We start from the raw sequence: 25,675 nt of genomic DNA on the forward strand, positions 1-25,675 counted from the left end.
TGTTTCTGTAATTTCTTTGTGATTTGAATGCATTTTTCCTGCTGTATGAAGCACTTTGAATTGCCTTGTGTATGAAATGTGCTCTACAAATAAACTTGCCTTGCCTTTAAAAAAAGAAAGAAAGATTTTTATTTAATTCTTTTTGGGGGGTATTTTAAAAGTTCTTGTATAAAAGTTAAATAGTTTATAATTTCAGAATTTTAATCTTGTTGCATACAAAAAAAAGCTCAACAAATTCATTCAACGTTGGAATTCTGGAAACATTGTTTTTTAGGCATTAAAACGAAAACATGTTTGTTTTTTTAAATGAGAAAGCAAATGTTTTAGATTCTATAAAAAGTTTAATATTTAACAAATGTTTTGAAAAAATGTCAAACATATTTTTAATAAAAAAAAAAAAAAGAGCTTCTAAAAGGATCCAATTTTCCATAAATTGTCAAAAAATGTGAAACAAATTTACTTGAATTTGCTGTTTGGTCTTTAGGTGAGTGTCAATGCAAGAGACATTTATTTAAAGACCTCTTTAGTTCTTGTAGTTCAGGCCTTACCAGGTGTACTCGCGGCACTACTGTCATCATTTTGCCCCGCCCCCAGGCTGTTGAAGTTGCGGTGGGCGGGGCTAGGGCAGGGCAGTGTGCCGGCCTCCGTCACGGCGGGATGGGCGGGGCCACAGAGGTTTGGGTTGGACTGGGTGAGGGAGGGGCTGAGGGCTGAGGGGGCAGGCACTGGACTGCAGGGCAACCGTCTGCTGTGGGAAGAAGAGGAGGAGGAGGAAGAGGAGGAAGAAGAGGAGGAGGAAGAGGAGGCATGTAAGAAGACTGAAATGTCACGAAATAATTATAGTGTTTTTCTACCTTCAAGGCACTCAAAGGAACCACACACACACATTCACACACACATTCACACACACATTTACACACATTCACACACATTCACACACACATTTACACACATTCACACACATTCACACACACATTTACACACATTTACACACATTCACACACATTTACACACACATTTACACACACATTTACACACACATTTACACACACATTTACACACACATTTACACACACATTTACACACACATTCACACACACATTCACACACACATTTACACACATTCACACACATTCACACACACATTTACACACATTCACACACATTCACACACACATTTACACACATTTACACACATTCACACACATTTACACACACATTTACACACACATTTACACACACATTCACACACACATTTACACACATTTACACACATTCACACACATTTACACACACATTTACACACACATTTACACACACATTTACACACATTCACACACACATTTACACACATTTACACACATTTACACACATTTACACACATTCACACACACATTTACACACATTTACACACATTCACACACACATTCACACACATTCACACACACATTTACACACACATTTACACACATTCACACACACATTTACACACATTTACACACATTCACACACATTTACACGCACATTTACACACACATTTACACACACATTTACACACACATTTACACACATTCACACACATTTACACACACATTTACACACACATTTACACACACATTTACACACACATTCACACACACATTCACACACACATTTACACACATTCACACACATTCACACACACATTTACACACATTCACACACATTCACACACACATTTACACACATTTACACACATTCACACACATTTACACACACATTTACACACACATTTACACACACATTTACACACACATTCACACACACATTTACACACATTTACACACATTCACACACATTTACACACACATTTACACACACATTTACACACACATTTACACACACATTTACACACACATTTACACACACATTTACACACATTCACACACACATTTACACACATTTACACACATTTACACACATTTACACACATTTACACACATTCACACACACATTTACACACATTTACACACATTCACACACACATTCACACACATTCACACACACATTTACACACACATTTACACACATTCACACACACATTTACACACATTTACACACATTTACACACACATTTACACACACATTTACACACACATTTACACACACATTTACACACACATTTACACACATTTACACACATTTACACACATTCACACACACATTTACACACATTTACACACATTCACACACACATTTACACACATTCACACACACATTTACACACATTTACACACATTCACACACATTTACACACACATTTACACACATTCACACACACATTTACACACATTTACACACATTTACACACATTTACACACATTTACACACATTTACACACATTCACACACACATTTACACACATTTACACACATTTACACACATTCACACACACATTTACACACATTTACACACATTCTCACACACACATTTACACACATTTACACACATTCACACACACATTTACACACATTTACACACATTTACACACATTCACACACATTCACACACACATTTACACACATTTACACACATTCACACACACATTTACACACATTTACACACACATTTACACACATTTACACACATTTACACACATTTACACACATTCACACACACATTTACACACATTTACACACATTTACACACATTCTCACACACACATTTACACACATTTACACACATTTACACACATTCACACACATTCACACACACATTTACACACATTTACACACATTTACACACATTCACACACACATTTACACACATTTACACACATTTACACACATTCACACACATTCACACACATTTACACACATTTACACACGTTTACACACATTCTCACACACACATTTACACACATTTACACACATTTACACACATTCACACACACATACACACACTCACACACATTTACACACATTTACACACATTTACACACATTCACACACACATTTACACACATTTACACACATTTACACACATTCACACACATTCACACACATTTACACACATTTACACACGTTTACACACATTCTCACACACACATTTACACACATTTACACACATTCACACACACATTTACACACATTTACACACATTTACACACATTTACACACATTCACACACATTCACACACACATTTACACACATTTACACACATTCACACACACATTTACACACATTTACACACACATTTACACACATTTACACACATTTACACACATTCACACACACATTTACACACATTTACACACATTTACACACATTCTCACACACACATTTACACACATTTACACACATTCACACACACATTTACACACATTTACACACATTTACACACATTTACACACATTCACACACATTCACACACACATTTACACACATTTACACACATTTACACACATTCACACACACATTTACACACATTCACACACACATTTACACACATTCACACACACATACACACACTCACACACACATTTACACACATTTACACACATTTACACACATTCACACACACATTTACACACATTCACACACACATTTACACACATTTACACACATTCACACACACATTTACACACATTCACACACACATTTACACACATTCACACACATTTACACACATTCACACACATTTACACACATTCACACACACATTTACACACATTCACACACACATTTACACACATTCACACACACATTTACACACATTCACACACACATTTACACACATTCACACACATTTACACACATTCACACACACATTTACACACATTTACACACATTCACACACACATTTACACACATTCACACACACATTTACACACATTCACACACATTTACACACATTCACACACACATTTACACACATTCACACACACATTTACACACATTCACACACATTTACACACATTCACACACACATTTACACACATTCACACACACATTTACACACATTCACACACATTTACACACATTCACACACACATTTACACACATTTACACACATTCACACACACATTTACACACATTCACACACACATTTACACACATTCACACACATTTACACACATTCACACACACATTTACACACATTCACACACACATTTACACACATTCACACACACATTTACACACATTCACACACACATTTACACACATTCACACACACATTTACACACATTTACACACATTCACACACACATTTACACACATTTACACACATTCACACACACATTTACACACATTCACACACACATTTACACACATTTACACACATATTTACACACATTCACACACATTTACACACATTCACACACACATTTACACACATTTACACACATTCACACACACATTTACACACATTTACACACATTTACACACATTTACACACATTCACACACACATTTACACACATTTACACACATTTACACACATTTACACACATTCACACACACATTTACACACATTTACACACAGCTCTACCACTGAGCTACTGCTGCCCAAATAAATATCTCCCAAATATCGCAATTTAATGAATAAGATTATAATTTTCTCTCTCAAGGTCCAATTTCTTAAACTGGACAACACTGATATAAATAATGCCTAAATTATTTTTGTGAGATCGTTTTGAGATATTGTTTTTGGCAATCCATCAGTAACGTATTAAATTGTGCCTGTAAATTAATAAATAGAATATAATAAACCACACAAATACAATATATCATTATATAAACCCTTGTTTGAAGTTTCAGTTAATATTCAGTTTTATTTATTTGTAGCTCTTTATGCAGTTAAATTAAACAACAACATACTCAAAGTTTCTGATATTAACTGGACAATATTACATAACTAATGTCATGTTATGGGACAAATGTGTTTCCAGAACTCAATACCAATTTCACAAAGGCAATAAGCAGGAGGGCCACTCTAATTGAACTGTGATTATGTATTGTTCACATTTTAGCACATCCATTAACGCTGGCATTTTTCACAGCAAATGTCACTGAATACATGCATTTTAAATGTGTTAAAACTTAGCTTATTATTGATTTGTGAGGCTGTTCACTAATTGAAACGTTGTTAAGTCAGGCAACTTTTCAACTGTCTCTTCACGCTAAACGAATAGTTAAGACTTTCTCGTTTCTTTGTCTTTGCGACGTAAACTGGCCTTTTCCAAATAAAGTAAAATGGTCAGACAGAAGGATATTACAAGTAAAAAAACAAAAAAAACAACAAATTAAACGTGTGAAGCTTTGTCTCACTAATGTTTATGAATTATTTTCCATTCGTTTTCCATTTGGTAAAAAGCAAAATCACAATAATCCATAATTAAACCAGATGATTTCACTGGACACTCCACTACAAACTGTGCGACGGCAGCTCCTGACCCTATCCCGCATCGCTCGACTGAAGCGCGGACACCTACAAGCGGCGAACATACCGTGCCAGCTGTTGGCTGTCGGGGCCGTTGAAGCGGGGCAGGTCGTGGGGCACTCGGGGCTCCTCGTGGGGGGACGGGGTTAGCGTAGCGGTGGACTGGTGGCTGTAGGAGGTGGCCGGAGACGACGCGTTGTTCCGGGGACATGACCCGCCCTCACAGCCCTCCATCAGGTACGTCCTCTCAGGGAGCGGGGGGCACCACTCCTCGTCAGACCTACACCCAAAACACTTTATTATTAGTATCCACAGTGCCGCAATAAACCTTAATGTTATACTGTACGCTCCTGGACTCAACCATCCTGGATACAAACCAACACGATTATTATTATAGATGTTGAAGCTGGATTAATTAAAGGTGCAGTACCTGATTTGTACCATTGAATGAATTTGATGCAGAACCGCACACAGTGGTCTCATTTTGACACTAAGAGTTAACCTGGCTCACTCTGAATTGAGTTCTTCACATGAATCAATCTGGAAAGACCGTTAAAAAAACAAAACCTCATGCTGATGGTCGAAGCGTGACAAAAAATGCAAGAATTCATCTTTCTGGCAAGAACTGCTTTTATAATATAACAGATTTTACTTTATTCCATGAAAAATGTTTGAAGAATGTTAAGAATTTTACAGGTCAAATATCAAATTGAGATGACTTTTTATGAAATACAAAAATGTGAGTTGGTGTAAAAATGATTTAAGATGACTTCATTGTACCAACATTGTAACGGTTACATCCACGTTATCATCCCACAAACATGATAAAGATGACAGTGCTACTTAGCCTATGATCGTTTGCTCCATTTCCTGCAAGTGTAATGAAGACATGCTGGTTTTTTTAACGTTTAAAAATGAGAGGGCCACAGGTCGAAAGCTCCGGGAGGCTAAGCTTCCACCTGTGCCTTTTCCCTTTGACTGTGAATAATAGTTTTGTTCTAGTCGTGTGAGCCGCAAGGGGCAACACAGCTAATAGTGTTTAAAGGATCGGCAACGCAGCTAAATCACTAAAGCAATTGACCAAGGCCGAGTTAATTGAGTTGTTACACCCTCAAGACGTTAAGGTTGATTGTTATGGGAGTTCTATGTACAGTAAATGAGCTTGTTGCAATGTAAAGCAAGTTTGTGGAGCATAAAAAACAAAAACCTGACTCACCCTATGTCCATTTCCTCGTGTTCTGAAGGCAGGTCGTCGGGGTCGCACTGGTCCACGTCGCTGAGCGGGGGAGGGGGGGGCAGCGACTCCATCCAGGTGAGCGAGGGAGTTTTGACTGCTTTACCGATGGGCTTCTGCTTGGGTTTGCCTGAGGGAAAGAGGTGAGCCACATGTTATGAATGTGTCAAGCTTCAAAAATGTGTTCAAATGTGGGAAAATCACAAAAAATTACATCTTTAAAAAAAAACTACTGACTCAGTTTTTTAGCAATTTTTTCCAATGGGTTTTGAGTGCAACGAAATATGTTTCACAAATCACAATGATAAACTTTTAATACTCAGACCAGACTATGCCAAGACACTAATCAGGGCCTGAATGTTGGACACGGTTTACTATTGCAGCATCTTATACTATCTTATTAAGTCACATAAGTGTTACGTTTTATCTAATGTTGATCTAACTTATTGTAAGTTGTAAGCCAATGCTCGGATCTATTTTACCATTGGCACAGGGATATTAGGACTGAGCGATATTGAAAAAAATGATCAAAATATTTTAACCCTCATTATTCAATCTCGATTTTCAATTGAATTTTCTTTAATACTTTCAAATTCAAAAAGTAAAATTCCTATTAGGCCGCAGTTATTTTATGACTTGGTTTACGGATTCTTAAATGAAATATATTGAACAGGCGGGCGAAATATAAATATAATTTCAATAGATTTGAAATTGAAATTGGGGGGCTCACGCAGGATTTTGACGAAAAATTGCTTCACGCGCTCTTATCTTTTGACTTAATACCGCTTTTTATATTTCATGTAATGCTATTTTGCCTTGTCGGCGGTACTTTATAATTTTTTTTTTTTACAATAATTTATTTTATTTATATTGTAGAAATCAATCATCTAAGTGCGGCGGATCCGTAAACCTAGTAATAAAATAACTGTGGCCTTACTAATGATTCAATGAACAAAAACTATACTATTTTAATCATTGCCATTTAACAAAAAAGTCTGACCTCTGTTCTAAACCACATGTTCTCTCCATTCAAAAAAACCCTAAACCAGATCACTGAACATCAGACATGACTGAATCTCGTCCCCTCCATCTTTAGATGAATTGCGCAGCCCGAGTTAACATTCACATGCGTTCATTTCCGGGCGAGTGCACATCTGCTTACGGCTCTGACTTCCGAACACGTTTTGATCACGATTCACGAACCCTTTTGTACTGTTCTATTGCCTTTAAGAGGTAAAGGAAGTCGTATACTTCTTCTGAATGTTCTCACTTTGAGGTTAAATCTACCTGTAACTCACTCAGTCACTCACCAAGAGGAGAAATGGGTGCTAAAAAGAGGGTGTGTCTGAGCAGCTGCATTAAACAGAAAAAAAGAGTCCCACAGCTGTGCACGTGTCCTACCACTGCAGCGGTCCGGTTGGGCGTACTGCGAGGACGGCCCCGGCTGTGTGATCCAGTGCCCCTCCCCCGGCGTGGTGTCCCCGCTGTGAGGAGGGGGCTGCGGCGGGTGCGGGGCCTGGCTCTGGCTGCTGAAGGGCATGATGGAGGTGGAGGCGTAGGGCGCGGTGGAGGAGGCGTGCTGGCCGTAGTTGAAAGCGTGCAGGTCGTCGCTGGTGGCGTCGATGGTGCTGTAGATGGGACCCTCAGTGGAGCCGCCCAGGCTGTACTTCTCCGTCTGGTTCAGGTAGTTGGAGATGCCGCTTTCTGTGGTGAGCGTGGACAGTTCATCCGTGTTAGTGTTAGCATGGTGTTTAAACCCCACTGATCTCATTTCTGAAACGACCATGTGGAAAGACGACTCCCGTGGTCATGGAAATATGTAGTTGTGCTTGAGAAGGGTAAAATCATTGGCATTGAGCAGAGAAAACAAACTAATGTATTGCAGATGTGACCCCCTGTGAGAGTGTTTGTGCAGTGGTCACTCTTTCCATCATCAACACAAGATCATGGTTAAAAATAATGACACAATGGATGGAAATACATCTTTCAATATGGCAGAAGCTTATGGAAATTATGCCATGGCGAAGTGTGCTGTAATAAAAGCTAAAGGCGGTTCTACCAACACTTTTTTTCTGTGGTGATTTTTTTTTTTTTGGACAGGCGTTACTTATTTATTTTTCAGGAATATTTTGAATACAACATGAAGCGGAAATGACTTACTACTGTCCCAATTTGTCAATGCAACTGACATTTTAGTGTTAACCACCACCAATTATGTATTTATTATGCTCAAGAAAAGAGGCAATTTATTTTCATACATTTCATAATATTACATTGTTTTTTAAAAATAAATTTAGCAATGATGTTTACAGATTGGAAACACTTGCAATAGTTAATCAAGCAAATCACATTTTTGAACACAGAAAAAAGAAATATGAAACGACACAAGACGTGGAGACACTGGCACGGCTCTCTCAGTATTACTTATACTGTCTATGTATTTGTACACTGTAAAATGGACCATGTATCTGGTATAAAGTTGAATGGAAATAATACAACTCCAATATTATGAAATGAGTATTGAAAGATGACAGAACAATAATATACATAAATACCGTATTTTCCGGAGTAAAAAGTCCCTTTTTTCATAGTTTTGGCCAGGGTGCGACTTATACTTATTTATACTTATATACTTATACTCCTTAGTGACTTATATGTGACATTATTTGTTATTTTCACACTTTCAACCACATTTCATACTCCAGTGCGACTTAAATATGTTTTTTTCTTCTCTATTATGCATTTTTTTGGCTAGTGCAACTTATACTCCGGTGCGACTTATAGTCCGGAAAATACGGTAGGTCGTATAGTGCAGCGTGAATAGACCATAAAGCCTCACCGTTGTAGTATCGCTCTGCTGTGTTGTGATTGGCCGTGCAGCAGCTGACCGCCTCCTTCCCACTGTGGACCAGGTTTGTGGTGGGCCACGAGTCCGCCAGCCAGGGGTAGTTTCCCATGCCGCCTCCCAGTACAGGCCTACGAAGATATTTGTGAAATACTGCGTCAGAAAACATCGCACAAACAGAAGAACGATTGGGTCAAAGGGTCAAATGCAGATGATGATGATGTAGTGAGCAGAGCAAAAAGCCTAAGATCCACATTTGTACATTTAACCAGTTTAGAACAAGACTTTTAACACTCCACAAAACACAATTAAGACGAGTTCTAGAAATGTGATGGAAAACAAGAGGAGTATTACTATGAATGCACTGTAATTACCTTCCATTGAGTCCTGATCCTTCACCGTGAGGGAACCCAACTGGAGAACAGAACACACCACAGCGTGAGGAAGAGAAGCTGGCTAATGCATGTTTCATTTCCCTGGCCTACTTTAGCTGCTCTATGCTGTTCAATTCAAGGCGACTATTAAATTATACAGTTTTATCAGAAATGTGGGTTTTCATTGAAAAAAGAAAAGCACCTTTAAGTGTGAATACTTTCAGTGCAAAACGTTCTTGTGCAGATATATTTGCATTGCGCTTGGAGTCTTGAATTCTTTATTTATGCATCACTTTTTTATTTAAAACTGCAGACTTTTATTCATATGCACAGGTAATGTTTACTGTAAAATTGTGTTTTGTGCTTTATATTTAATGCAAATACATTCAAGTGTTTTACATTAAATAGTTAAATATTAATATGTGCAAAAACATGTTCTTTAATTACTGTATGGTGTTTATTGCAATGTTTTCTGCTGTACTTCAAAATGTGTTTAGTTTAGCTAAAGACAAAAGGGAATATAAATATGTGTGGGTAAATTCCAATATGTTAGTTAAGTTAGATAGTTAGTTAGACAATATTCTATCAATGCAACAAAAAAATAAAAGCATAAATAATATTGTGATAGTGTGCTGCAATTTTCACTTTCCCAGGTCCCAGTTTTGATCTCAATGTTGTTGTTTTTACCTGGTTAAATAAAGGCTTATTAACAGAAATGTGTCTTTTAGATGCAAAATTTAAGGTTTAAGTATCAGATTAATTTTCATACAGTAATTACAGTAGGATTACTCTCAAAAGTTCAGAAAAATCACTTTATACTCCATTTTCATCTTTATTTCAAATAAGCTTTTTTTGCTGCACATTTTATTTAGAAATTATAAATCCGATATTCACATTTAGCTTATTTTCAACAACATTCACAATATTTTGATGATCCAACATTATATTTATTGCGTGGGAAACTTGCTGAGAGCGTCACATTGTGTGTAAAGCGCCTGTACCTGCCGGCGTGTAGGCGAAGGAGGCGGTGTAGTGGCTGAGCTCCTTCCTCTTCTTGCGGCGGCAGTAGATCCACACGCTGAAGCCCATGAGGATGACCCAGCACGCCCCTCCAATGCCCGCGATGAAGGCCGGCTGCTTGACCACGTCGGTGATCTGCTCGGCCAGGCTAACGCTGCCCTCCTCTCCGCTGTCACTAGCGCCGCTCTTGTCGCCCGTCATGGAAGGAAGCTCCGACGGTAATTCTGTAGAAGTATTTATGTTACTGCAATGTCAAAGTGTTTTAACAGATAATGGAAAATGACTCTGGTGCACTCTAACTTTTCTGGGGGAAGATCTGCTGCCTTCTTGTTTCTATAGAGATTTTATTGCATTAAATTATCTCCATTGAGAAAAGTAGGTGACACCACTGGACCAAGTGTCAGAACTGTGGACTAAGAATGCATGTTTTAAAGATAATTGTTAAAATAGAAATGTATGTATCTAAATCAAGGCAACATGTACAGGTTTAAAGCACTATTGTGGAACATACTAGTAACATGGTGCATGTCTTTGTTCTCTGATCTGACATTGTGCAAATGATGTTAAATCAATGAATGTTTCCCTTTTGTGTCAAGCCAATTATCCCATAAAAATAAAATAAAAATGGGTTGCCAGATCCAAAGACTACGCGCTAAACACAAAAAAGTTCTCTATGATAAATGACAGCCCCGAACCTTCTTGCTGTGAGGTGAGAGTGCTGGCCACTCTGCCATCACTACCTTTAATGTAACTTCAAACAGACATTAGAGCTCACTAAGATGATGATGATGATGATGATGATGAGTGAGTGACTCACTGAAGAGCACAGACACTGGCTGGCTGCGCGTGCCGACCCCAGCGCTGGTCACTGCCGCCACCTCCACCTGGTACAGCACGCCGGGCACCAGCCCCTTCAGCAGCACGCTCAGGATGTTCCCGTCCACTGTGCGGTTGATGTGGTGACGAGTGTGGTTGTCACTGCCACTGCCCACACACCAAACCTGTTCACAATCAGACAAAGCCTTTACTTATAAGATGACAGACTCTGATTGTTTGGCTATTGAGCTCAATTTGGGGTTGAAATATTCTGCTATGATGCAAAATTATTTCTGTTTTTTTATATCATTGAAGGTGATCATTAGATCACTTAGAAAAACAATAATTTACAAGAAATTGCCAACTGAGCATTTGATTAAAAGAAGGCTCAGCGTTTAAGATGATAATAATGATGATGATACAATAAAAAAATTCTGCATTTTAATAAATATCCAAATTTTGTGACATTAGTTTTGAGTTTGAATAACTTGTGGTTCCAAGTAAGATACTGTCTTATTCTGTAACCTTGGGTTAATTAGCACTTCCTTGAACAAGGTTTTTGCAAAATTGTGAAGCAGAATTGAACATTTCAAAGCAAATGTTAAATTATAATTTTTTTCTAGATGCCCATTTAAAAGCCAGGGTCAAACAAAATCAACCAAATAAAATAAAGTCATGTTTTTGACTGTAGTTTTTGGTTAGCTCTGAAAATATTTACCCATTAAGGACCAAAATGTGTATCTAGCTCTTAATATTTATAGGCAAACATTGTATCACCAAATGAAACAATATACTATATTATTAATCGTGTTAGCTTTTGATAGGATTCCCATTCACCATTTACCACCCTGGGTAAATCAAACCTGACACTCTGTTGTGCCATGTGCTGCCTGGGAGACTTTGCGACTTGGCGCGTTTGTCAGATGTGCTTATCGTCATGTATCAGGTGAGTGAACCGGGCTCTCCGTGTTTACCCTGTACTCCTGGATGATCCCGTTTTGCCGGTCGCTGGGCGGGGGCTCCCAGGAGACGCTGATGCTGGAGGTGTTGCTGAGCTTCAAAGTTGCCACAGTTACACCTCTGGGCGCGGCGCTGGGGACTGCGGAAATGGATGAAGATAGCACACGGTTAACACGGGGAAACACGGCCGGTAAAGACATTTGAGCGTGTTAAAGGAGACACAGAAAGAGAAATATACTGCAGAGGAAATTGGACAGCAAAGTGTATTGCAGTCACTATGAGTTGTGCAGTTTTGAACAGGAAGTCAATGGACCTGCTTCTATTATTAAGCCGTTTTATATAAATATCGCTGTTTAAAATGAACAAAATGGAAAATAATGATCTACTTATGTTATAGTTCAATACGATGCATTTGAAAAAAAAGTACAATATGTCTCCTTTAAATTAATTACAGAGGCTTTATTTGAAGAAGATTTAATGAAACATTTTTGGATGTAGAATTTCTAGTCTAATTTATTATACAGTACATTTTGACCCTAAAAAAACAAAACAAACTTCTAAAATGTGCAGAACATATTAAATAAAAAATTGAGACATTATGTGGGAAATGCATACAAACATATTTTTAAAGCATTTCTAAAAAGAGTATATTGCCAAACAAACAAATACAATAATTGAGAGCATGCATTGTTTTCCCTTGTGTGCCAAGAAGCTACACGGTTTCAAGTTTCATATTTAAACCTGCAAGTTAGAAAATGACCACTAACAGCACCTCAAAATCTGAAAGTGTTTTATAAACTAATTATTTTCGGATGTGTTCGAACAGCGCCAAATGCAGAACAGACAGCTTCCTTTGTTTTGAATCCGCAGTTGAAATCGACCGCACCAAACCTGCTGACACCCCCAGGCCGACGCAGCATAATGAAAAAGGAGATCGATATGAATGAACTCAAATCGAGGCGGATATAAAATTAACCCCAAAATGAAATTGCATTACTCAGATTCTCGCAGTGTCAGGCGGGCTAATGAATTGCAATTTAACAAGGCGAACAGTGTCAGACAAAATCACAAAGAGTTGCAGAGGTTTGTTGTAAAAAGTGTTTTTAATCTCGGGTGTTGGGGCTAAAGCCAAATGAAGCGACATTTTGTTGTTTTGATTCCCACTACTGATGTTTTTGGGCATGTGGACATTTGACTCATCTTGGCAATAAATCACATTCAAATTAAAAATAAATCCAGCAGCCACTAATAACTACACCTTAATTAACCTTAATGACGCATAAGCTTAGTAACTACTTAATTAGGGTCTTAGGGATAGGGAAGTAGTCATTAAACCATCATTCTGAATACACATTTTATTGAATGACAGGTCTTTGTTCATGTTAAGGCTATTAATAATAATAATAAGAAGAAGAAGAATTATGAATATAAAAAAATGTATTCTCCCAAATAACCATAATTTGAACAACAACCCAAATAATTCTGACCATGATTTGTCCAGCTAGAATTGAACAGCCCTAATTCCTTAAGGTAAACTATGTACAGGTAGAAAACACTATACATATATATATATATATATATATGTTTGACCGGTTACCTTCCTCGGGGGTCCGCACCACCACCGTCCTACTGTCCCTGCCCTGGAATTCGTCAAAGTACGGCCGGATCTTGATTTCGTACTCCGTCCCTTTGAGCAGGCTGGAGAGGACGGTGCTGCGCTCTGAGGGGGAGTTGATGTCCTGCAGGAGCCAGTTTCCTCCGGTGGGACGGTAAAAGAGACGGTATCCCTGGACATACTGGGACTGGCGGTCGACCTGAAGGAATACAGAGCAGGGAGAGCACAATTATGCAGTTATATTTAGAAAACTGGTGAAACGCAGGCTTCTTCGGAGGCGTTCTCTTCTGCTGTTACAGTGTATATAGTTCCAACTGTATAAGTATAGGACATTAGACCAAGGTAATCTGGGTTTAATTCAAATTTAGACATATTTGAACCCTATTTTTGACCCAAACAAAAACTAAATCAGAGAGGATTTATTCTTTTTCCTGGTGGTACCTCTTGTAAAAGCTTAATATTTCATGATGTTCTGTTGAATTATAACATAAACTACAAATTGGTTAACCTGTTGTAATTTTTACTAATATTATATATGATTTTTGTTTTTTTGTTTTTTGTTTTGCCGTTTGGTACGACTCACCATGGCTAATAATTTATTCTGAAATTTAGACATAAAAATGTTAGCAATTGCCAATGCCACAAATGACAAACCCACAAAATTAGCCCTACAATTTTATACGTCGCCAATTATTTTCACAGCTGCTCATATTTCTTTCTACTTACGGAACATCTTTCAATTCCACAGGTCAAGATGTCAACTTAGCAACAAACCAGGCTACTTACACTCCAGGACACTCGCACGGAGGAGGTCGAGAGCATCGCGGGCTCTTGAAGCTGCACTGCCACTTCCCCCAATTCCCTCTGCACTTGTCTGTGATCCACTCCTTGCCCGGTCGGACTCACGTCTAACAGAAAACACACAGGCATATAGATAGATTGACACCGACGCTTATCAAATCGTGTTTCAATTTCAAAATTCAGCTCACAACTTTGTTCCAAACCTTGCGTTCTCACTGGCTCCGATATCGGGCTGGGGTCGCTGAGGCCGTACGCGTTGACCGCTCGGACGATGAAAAGGTAGATCGTGTTGGGCAAAAGTCCGGTTATCGTGTGGGTTTCCATTTTTACATTGTCGGCGACGGTCTGCCAAGTACTTCCGGCAGATTGGCTGTAAAATAAAAAATAAAAAAAATAAATTAACACTAACAAGACGTGTCAGATTTTTCCATTTCCACCGCACGACATTCACTTGACATCAAAATGAGCAAAGTGAGCACTGTGGATGTATCAATTCGCCCGAGACTTGGGGAATCCTAATTATTCCTCTCTGTCAATGTGGAAAGACAGCATGTAACAGGCTGAGCAAGTTGGGTGCTCAAGAAAGAAAGTGCTTTGCAGCGCTGATTTAATGTGCTGCTCCTGCGTGCTGCTACACAATTAACTAATGCATACAGAGATCCCTGGGCGGTAGCAGCCTCTATTTTTGGCATTCATAAATGATGTGGTAAACAATGGCAGATGCGCAGAAATGTTAGTCGTTTTTAGACTTTCAGAGAGACACTTCCAAATGCTCCAAAATGTGTCCATGAATAATAAAATGAAGCATGTGTAACTATGCAATACGTATGAAGTTGAATGGGCCAAGTTGGGAGCCTTGTGGTACACCATCAAAATGTCATTATGACACGCCAGTCCACACTCTCCCTCTTTCACTGTGAATTTGTTGTCAGCTTGGCAGAACTGGTTCACAAAGGCCTTCCCAGCTATTTGTTTGACACTTTTTATCCCCCCCAGGGTACAGCTTTGGTCCCCATCTGTACAATTAAGCTTGGAAAAAAGATTACTTGGAGATGCTTAGTAGGTTGGGGGCGAGCAGGCAAACCGGAGCTACAATGAAGAGACAGTTTGAAAGTGGTCACAAAAAACATTCCCTCAAAACATTATGAGCATTTTATCTCATGTCCTTGGTATTCAGGATAATAAGAAATAAGGAGTGTTGTCAATGTGAGTGACAAAAACGAAACATTACCGGTATGTCTTTTGAATGAGGAAAAAGTCCTCAAAATAGTAGGAACTAAATCGAATAAAACAGGCAGCTGAAACCCCTGAATACATACAATTGTGCGTTGGAATGAACTTGAAATTCCTACTATGAATTTTTTTTTTTTTCTGATGCCACTCCCTTATTCTCAACTTTTATCCTAAAACTTAAGTCTAGCACGCTCTTGAGTTTTTTATTTATTTATTATTATTAATTTTATTTCCTGTATCATTTGTTTTGCTTTTGTTCTTTTTATTTTTTTTATTTTTACCCCCTCTTCTGGTGTAATAATTGTTGTTGAGTTTGTGTATGTTTTATGTTCTGATGAAAAATAAAATAGTAAAAAAATGAACCATACTAAAGCATACCATAGTAAACACTGTGTACGTAAAGTAGTTAAGGTTTATACATGGTCATTTCAAATTGTTCTCATACTACTCACGGTATCGCATGTGATAAAGCATTTTTTTGTATCATTATTACAGTTATTATTCAGCATTTTGTGTGCTAGCAACCAAGAGGACAATTCCAGTCAAAATGGTGCATTCCTTGTATTAAAATCTAAAATAGCAGCAGAAGTCAGGGGTCTTTCACTCCACCATGCGTGACATTTCGCTTGGCATTTGCAGCTCCTCGTATCCCCTTATATTGATATCTGCCAGCTATAGTGGTAAATAAACTTTAACAGAATGCATATACACCAGAGCCCCAACCCCCCTCTCCTCTCTCCTCTCTCCTCTCTCCTCTCTCCGTTCGTCTGTTCCAAACAAACTTCTTCACCTCCGGCGAGGCAATGTTATTGAAAACATCCCAGTGGCCCCGTTCCTCCCGCCTGCCCCCAAAAATCAGTTTGCGTTACTCGGAAAACCTGCGCCGCCATGGGCCACGCCGGAGCGTTTGGATTGTGTTAAGCTCCGCCGGTGTTCTCTCTTTATCCAATTGGAAGGACACATTTCCTGCAGTTAGCGTAGTTTAATCTTACAGGGTGGTATCCTCTTTCAGCCAATCTAGCCACCAAATTAAGTTTGGGCTAATTAATTCAAGGTGGTTTGCTCAAAGGTGACGTTACACGGAGGTGAGCGGGGAAACACTATCAAGGGAAGGAAGACTACTTGTATTTTTGTGCCCTGAATTTGACTTATTTTAGCACTTTTTGGTGTGAAAGAATAAGAAACATTGTCTGACACATTATTGTTTTGCATTGTTTTGTTTTTTTGTAGCCTACTGGTTTTTTGTGTGATTGAAATGAGCACATTTGTCGTCATCTGGTATATTTACACTGCATTTATAGATGTGCTTTTATCCAAGGCATTAAGATGTCAGTACATTTGAGGGAGACAACAATTTTAGATTAAAATGTAGGAACATAGATGGAACAATGTGTTTTTTTGTACTATTTCTACTCATACTACTTCATTGCATTGCATTTTAGGTCCACGTGAAAGTCCTGGCCTGGTTTACATCCCATTTAGTCCTAATTATGACCTGGTTTAATCTTTAGTTATGATATATATATATAGAACTGAACTGTTGGAACATGTCATCAACCATTCAATTCATGTTTGGTACTGTATCCATCCATTTTACCTGAAAGCTTCAATAATGTATGACGTGACAGCCGCTCCTCCTTCGTGCGCGTTGGGTTGCCAGGTCAGGCTGACACTATTCTTTGACACGTCCGTTACAATGGGCTTGTGCGGAGGACCCGGCAACTGAAAGGGCTCTGTGGTTTGTGCTCCTGATGAATCTGCGCTCTCTGTAAAAGATCAAATAAGACGAAGACGAAAAAGAAAGTTAGGAAGGAAAAAAAACCTCATAAAAGCGTTGTCGGAGGTGCTGCATATTTGATTAACGTTTGCCTCTGGCGTTACCCTTTTGTGCCACGCAGAGACAGTAATGCTGATTGAAAATTTGCATCAGACTAGCTCGGGGCGCTTCTATACAGCGTGCACAAAAACACCACCGCTAACTATTTCCATTCTAGCACTCAAATAAACCTCTTTGGCTTTAATGCAGCTTGTAATGCCATTAATTCTTAATCTAAGGCCGCTAATGAAACCTCGGCTGCTCGGAATATTTTATGTACTAATGCCTAATGGTTTGAGGAGAAAATAAAAAAGGGACGTTGCCTTACATAACTGCGATTCAATTTACGGTTAGCTGTAGGGGCGGCGACGCTAAGCCACAAATCACACACAGAGGCAGCTAACATTAGGCTTAAAAGCAGTATTGATAAAAAGGTTTGGACGTTGAGTTATTGTTCTAATCTGCCCGGTAACAGCCTGATTTGTAAGAGCAGGTTAACTGTGTTTGAGTTATTGAGATTGATAGAAAGGCGCAGCATATATTTCTGCAAAACTGCCATGCTTAAGACGTTCTGTTTCCATTAACGACACAAGAACTTGCTAGATTTGCTTATCAGTCTTGCAATATGTTTAAGGACAGTGTGAATATCGTACAACTTTATTGACAATCCCATATGGCAAATTGCAGTACTGTCCCTTGTTGATTGGATTGCAATATATTGCATGCCTTTGTTGTTGCCGGGTAGATTGGTGCTGTAATTTACAGTTTATCGTTAATTATTGTCCGAACCTACCCGGCAACAACTTAACCTGTTAGCTCATAGGTTAATGGCATTGATTGAACTACTTTCTAATTAAATGGACAAGATGCAATAGCAGATTTTTCTTTGTCAGCTGTTAGAAGTAAATACAGCTTAAACGTACGTAAGTAAGACTTTGATTCAATAGTGCAGTTTTTATCTTCTAAATGGCCTTTTGGAACATGTTTTATTGCCTGTATAGTCCAGATAACAACTATTATTTGAATAGTTGATTAGTTACGACTGTTGCAATGAATCGTTGCAGCCCTATTTTACTGATAATCGTACAGATAATTCATTCACAAATATGTTACCTATTCTTGGAGACCATTTTAAATATTTTCCTAAATTCATGACTGTTTGTAGTGCTGTTTATAACACAATATGGAGCACATTGAAAAACCCTTGACAGTTAAATGAACCATGTTTTTGGAGATATTTGTCACTGTTCATATCATTTAACATTACACGCTTCCACACTTCCACTCATTGCACGTATTTAACGCCCCGCGGAGACTATTTTTACCTTTAACTGTGAGCACTCCACTCCAGCTCGTCTCTCCGCTTGAACTGGAAGCCACGCAGGTGTACAGCCCGGAGTCCGTTTCCTGGCAACAGAATCAGACATTGGTGGGGTGTCATTAAAGTTTTGGTTTGAACGTGCTCGTGAGCGCGACGGCCACGGTTATGTTAATGTACTTGTGTTAAGGTGAGTGAGACTAAACCGTCATATCTCTCTGTGCAGAAGTGTTTATGCAGAGCAGCGCGAGCAGACGAGAGAGAGCGAAAAGCAATTTGCAAAGTTGACTCGGTTGAATTTTAATTTAAAAACGTACAGTATTTCAAAGTTCAAAATGTGTTTATGATCAATGATGTTGTTTCCCCTCCATAAGGCACTCATCACACTCATGTACTCGAGGTGAAGGGGTGAAGTGTCTTGCCCAATGACACAATCGCAGCTGGAGGAGTCTTGATATCTAAGTTTAGCATTACAATTATAGTGAGAAGAAACATCACACTTTAACACTTTCGACTAAATGAACAAACAACAGTGAGATCCTTCGTTCACATTGTCAAATACATCACATTCATGATATTAGTAATAATAATAATGTGACAGCTTTATGAAATCAAACTTTCTAAACGGTAATGTAAAAAAGTTAATCTGACATAAAGTTTGGATTTATTATTTCTGAGTACAGATTCAATTTAAAATACACATTTTTGTCTCTAAAATTGTCAAGATTATGACTACATACATACATACATATATATATATATATATATATATATATATATATATATATATTTTATATATATATATATTTTTTTTTACAACTAACTTGAGACTAGAATAACTAATGAAATAAACTAGAATAACTAATTAACTAAACAGTAATGTGGATGGCTTCTCCTTCTGCTTCCATGACCATTTGTGTGGAAAACCTTTACTTTTGTCGGTATGGATTTGTCATATAAATCTAGAAATGTGCTGATGACTTTCCTTAAAAAAATACAAATTCTCACTCAAAACATTAGCTTCTAGAATCGTTTATTTATTTTGAACTAAAGAAAAAGTTTAATCTTTTTGTCACAAATTTAAACACATTTTTTTTCTTCAGTCTGACTAATGCATTGTCAAATAAACATTAAAACATTGCATTTATTGTAAACTCATATATATTTAAATGTGAATGCAGTTCAGAAATCATCAATGCTTCACAAAGGTGCATCGCTGATTACCCACACATGTCTGCACATAATCACATGCGTATACATTTCTGACAGGTCATCAAAGCCATTCTATAGGTATATGCATATTATTAGCATAACCGCTGATGCTAACGCGACAGCTGCATTTAAACAACTGAATACTTTAAAAAGCAAACTGTATCACAGCTTTAACTGGAAATATTGTAAATGTGAGAGGATTGTTTGGTAGAATCCCGGCTGATGTTGTGTTTGCTCGCCTGGAAGCTGCTCGTGGGCAAACTTATTAAACTCCAACAATGCAACAAAATAAGGATTAGGGAAAACAGAACGCTTCAAGGTTAGCGCAAAGGCGGGTTTATTTGTCCGTGGACATGGATGACTTCTCCTTTCGCTCGTTCACTCCGGGCGTGAGGTTTGTCATTTCACAAAGATTTAGCGATCCCGTTAATAATGAACATGCATTTTTAATACGCTCGTAAGAGACACAATGGCGTTCTTGTTATAGGGAAATATGACACGTTTCAGCCTGTTTGTACTTTTGCTTATGATTGATAATAATGTGAACGTGTCACCCACACTCACGCATTACGTATTTAGCTTAGCAATTACCCAAACCAAAGCTTGTCTGCTAATATTAGCACGTTGTGACAAATATTTAACAAAGATATTTTTACGCTGTGCTTGGTAATTATAGAACCAAAATATTTATTTGTAACTGACACAATTGGATTTTAATTACATTTCAAATCACAGAAAATGTATGAGGGAAAATCCAACTGATAAACTGCAATAATGGCTTACCAAATTACTGTATTTTCCAGACTATAAGTCGCATCTTTTTTCATAGTTTTGGCCGGGGTGTGACTTATACTTATATTTATACTTATATACTTATACTTACACTCTGGAGCGACTTATATGTGATATTATTTGTTATTTTCACACTTGACACCGCATTTCATACACCAGTGCAACTTATATATGTTTTTTTCGTCTCTATTATGCATTTTTTGGCAACTTATAGTCCGGAAAATACAGGTAAATTAATATTTTATTGAAAAAGTCCTTGCTAATGTTGCGTATAAGGAGATGGTCGCTACTTCAAACAGCATTTATCCTTGAACTAAACCCTCACTTAATTCCGGCACAAACTTGTAACCATTAAACAACGTTTATCAAGAGAGTTTTATCATTATCAGTGCACCAAGTACCTTAAGTAACCGTCCACACTTTATATATCAACACGTCTGTATATTTTAACAAGCGGCTTACACTCGGCGGACCTATCTGCAGTCAAAGCTGGAGTCAGGCTGATGTCTTTTATGTTCCTTGTCTGATTCCAGGGAGGAGTGCAAAGGCTCGGATCAAAGGACAGAATTTTAATGACCGGGCTATAGCGCTGGGGAAAAATTCAACTCTTTTTTTCTTTTAAATTCTCGACAGCCACTTAGCATTCTGCACGAGCGATGAGCACGTGTAATTAAGAGGTGTATGATAGATGTGTAGCGAGCACGTGCGAATCTTGGGTATTAACTTTTTTTTCTCCTTCTTTTTTTATTTGGAAAAAGAAGGGGAGGCGAGCCAAAAGCTAGACGGACTGTGAAATTGCTTACAACAGTGGGAGATGTTAGAGGTCTCTCCACTGGGGGATCATTCCGAACGTGACAGTGGAGAAGTAACAAGTTTCGGGAGGAGGAGGGGGAGGAGGACGAGGAGGAGGTGGAGGAAAGGTGCCTGGGAGCGCTTCATGTGCTCAGTGTGGGTTAGATTTTTCTTCTTTGTTCTTTTTCTAGTCACGGGTACATGGTTGCTAATAAATCCTTCAGCATAAACACGATGGACACAAGAAAACAAGTGCGCATTTTTAAGGTTTAAAAACAAGTCGGGGTAAACTTCAAATAAAGACAAGACTTTATTATCAATGATAGTAATGGCGCTGTGGTACATCGTAATATTATTAAGGCTACCCCAAATAAATTGTCTGTTTGCTGTAACCCGAGCCAAATTTTTTTTAGTGGGTCGGTTGGTAGGCAAATTCTTATTTTTTTTTACTTTGAAGGCAAAAAAAAGATCTAAAACATTTTTTGACTCGGAGTGACCGCCAGGGGTCAGGCTTCAACAGTCCAGGGGTCAGGCTTCAACAGTCCAGGGGTCAGGCTTCAACAGTCCAGGGGTCAGGCTTCAACAGTCCAGGGGTCAGGCTTCAACAGTCCAGGGGTCAGGCTTCAACAGTCCAAGGGTCAGGCTTCAACAGTCCAAGGGTCAGGCTTCAACAGTCAATGACGGAAAATGTCTCTATCAACCCGATCAGGAGACTAAATCTCACGATTTTAAGATATTTCAATCGACCTTTTGTACGCCGCTATCCTTTATTTTGGTAGCGAAGGCGAGCGGGGGAACATGCGGGGGACACATGTTTGTTGTGATGACGCTGCTGGGCGTGTTTCAATCCCAGAATGCATTGCCATAAGACACCGCGATAGAGCGTGACATGTACTATGGACACTTCAGTGGCGCCGACAGAGGCAAACCAACTTGTAAAAGGCAATATAACGACCCTGACGCGCGGTCTGTTATATTCCAGACGCAGGTGGAGTGCCGAAAATGAAGACGCACATGTGTTGCGCAGTGCGTTTTCAGTCCTTTGAGATGAAAGATAGGTTAACCAGCGTGATAAAAATATTCGACACGGCAGTTTAGGAAAGACCGGTCGGTGAGTCAGCGAAATAAATGAAAAATAAAAGATTTTGACGTTTTTTCAACAAAATGCTGATAAAAAAATTTCAGTCGGTACCGGATCGGTCGGGTTACGGCAAACAGACATATTATTTTGCTCAGCCTAACCCTCATCCAGGTCAATACTTTGTACTTTATATGTAGGAACAGTGAATCAGAACAGCAAAATAAGGATTGTTGTGTAAAGCCTGTTGAACACTGCCTGGTTTCTGCTTTGTTTTGTAATATTTATGGATGTCACACTGCAATTTGTGCATTCACCAACGTTGTAACGGTAATTAGAGGCTAGGTTAGTTGTGCTTTAGTTTGAGGAGACTGTAGAGGCAGAAAGAGGAGAACGTCATATGACAACTCGTCTTTGGTCAGAAGATAATTCAAATGTTGTCCCTGTGATTTTGAGCCGTGACAGAAGATTTTCGATCAGTAATCTTTCATTATTGACCTTATTCCGCTCCCACTTTTCCCTCTTTTTCCCACGTGATCGCCGCATCCGTTGTAATGGCACTTCCAGTACAGCGGGAACTATGTTGGTTTAAATGGAGAACAAGGGAAAATCTTGCCGCTAAAACATGCTATAAAGTAGATTGATTTGTCTAAAATGTCAATACAACCGGAATAAGGTGAATAGGCGTCCAAAATTGCGCAATGGATCCGACTTAAGAGCGTGCAAACAAGATATTTGTTAACCTAAAACACATTCTAATAATATGACATAACTTTATATAACAAGAGTAAAAGAAATATTATCAGACAAATGTGTCCCGGACTACTACTTTATATCTTTAATCTACAAAGCTACATATTTCATAAACAGATCCGAGTCAAACGTTACCTACAGCCCATTTCAATTGCAAATTAAATACAGTGTTTAGTCATTAATGTAAATAAAGCTTTCCCGCCCGCTGTGCATTCTCCGCAGGTATTAACAACTGAATTAATTCTGCTTCGGCGACAACGCAACACTTGATTTCAAACTCAAGCGGAGGACAAGAGCGCACCTGCTGCTAGCTTTGAAACTAGCCCTACCTCCTGTTGCATTGTGGGGGTTCTGGCTGCACAGGTGTGGCCAAGTGAAGTTGGCCATTTAATAGACGCATTTCAATCAGTTGTTGCACGTCGGTTTACAAGCGAAACGATAACCCTGCCATACAGTTTAGGCTTATTGAAAAGGCGTATACACATTACGCATCGGGGGGGCGCGGCGTTGATGTGACCAATGGTAACGAACGCCTTTTGACGTTCTCGGTCCAACCCCTTCGTAAACTGCGACGGGGGAATCGCTCAAATCTAAGTGGCCTGTCAGAAGCATCCTGGAAGACAAGGGAGAGAGGGGGGGGTGGGACAGGTGACATTGCTCATCCCCCCCTTCGCCTCATCCTACTGAGGCCTGACCTTGGCTCGACCCGTGGGCCCGTCCCATGAAACGTCTGTCTGCGCGGGGTCCCCAGATGGTGGTGTTTTTTGGGGGGGAAGAAGAAGAAGGAGGAGGGGGGGAGGGGGGGGGGGGGGGGGGGGGGGGGTAAACAGCCGGGGACACCTGACTATTAATCAAGGCGGGCAGCTCTGGGCTCTGCGGAGAAACAGATTGCTGAAAAATGGATGAGGCCAGGAGGAAAAGAGAAAAGAAAGAGTGAGCAGGAGGTAGGGCAGCGGTGAGGAGCTCAGTGCTTTAATATGAGGATGTTTAGTATTCCTTTTATTCACAGCTTGAATGCGTTTATGCCCTTTTGGATACAAGTGCGCAGTTAACAGACTTTTCCTTAAGAGCGTTCGGCAGGCTGCTTTTCTCTGTGTGTTAAACGGGTTAGCAGGCAGGAATGCACACGGGCGTGTGTGATAATGCACGTGGGAGTTACGCTTTCAAAGATTTAATGTGCTCGGTTTTCAGCGCCGCATGCCAAGGTAACAGAATCTTATGCAACCTATAGTGTATTTTAGACAATAATGAAAAGCAATGGTGGAAAATAACAAAATAAAGTAAGTATCTGTACTTTCTACTCTACTCTACTCATGTTTAACTGGCCTGTGAAGTAGTAAAGTACTTTTCATATGGTTTAAGGGGTTATTTTTTTAGCACATCCATGGTGCATATTCAGCGTAAAAGGTTTGAGTCATACAGTACATGCAATTCACGAGAAAAATGAAGGAATTGATCTGACATTTTAACGGATTTCAGAATCAGTATGGAGGTACTTTTGGAGGTACTTTTTTCTAACAACAACTTGATTTTGTATGTGATGCTTGTACCTTCAATCCGTACTTTTACTTTACACATTTTAGCAGTTTATTATT

The 25,675-nt window shown here is 38.9% G+C and overlaps 1 protein-coding gene across 2 annotated transcripts in view; it reads right to left on the reverse strand.

Moving 5' to 3' along the window:
• The window catches only part of robo3 (roundabout, axon guidance receptor, homolog 3 (Drosophila)), a 118,236-nt gene that overhangs the window by 14,930 nt on the left and 77,631 nt on the right, over nucleotides 1-25,675 (reverse strand). The window contains exons 10-23 of one of the 2 annotated variants that reach the window (XM_072446894.1): nucleotides 19,461-19,542; nucleotides 17,917-18,085; nucleotides 15,290-15,456; nucleotides 15,072-15,193; nucleotides 14,268-14,484; nucleotides 12,685-12,809; nucleotides 11,712-11,895; nucleotides 10,876-11,118; nucleotides 9,875-9,914; nucleotides 9,495-9,631; nucleotides 8,057-8,359; nucleotides 6,638-6,785; nucleotides 5,489-5,701; nucleotides 549-745 (exon numbers count right to left, since the gene is read on the reverse strand). In XM_072446894.1, coding sequence (XP_072302995.1) covers nucleotides 549-745; nucleotides 5,489-5,701; nucleotides 6,638-6,785; nucleotides 8,057-8,359; nucleotides 9,495-9,631; nucleotides 9,875-9,914; nucleotides 10,876-11,118; nucleotides 11,712-11,895; nucleotides 12,685-12,809; nucleotides 14,268-14,484; nucleotides 15,072-15,193; nucleotides 15,290-15,456; nucleotides 17,917-18,085; nucleotides 19,461-19,542 — 2,347 coding nt within the window. Of the gene's footprint in view, nucleotides 1-548; nucleotides 749-5,488; nucleotides 5,702-6,637; nucleotides 6,786-8,056; nucleotides 8,360-9,494; nucleotides 9,632-9,874; nucleotides 9,915-10,875; nucleotides 11,119-11,711; nucleotides 11,896-12,684; nucleotides 12,810-14,267; nucleotides 14,485-15,071; nucleotides 15,194-15,289; nucleotides 15,457-17,916; nucleotides 18,086-19,460; nucleotides 19,543-25,675 lie in introns of both variants that reach the window. The other variant, XM_072446893.1, reaches the window with a different exon arrangement.

This window comes from Eucyclogobius newberryi, unplaced genomic scaffold (assembly GCF_026437365.1).
Source record: "Eucyclogobius newberryi isolate DKJ021-1_F unplaced genomic scaffold, fEucNew1.0.hap1 SCAF_15, whole genome shotgun sequence".
Classification (NCBI taxonomy): Eukaryota; Metazoa; Chordata; class Actinopteri; order Gobiiformes; family Gobiidae; genus Eucyclogobius; species Eucyclogobius newberryi.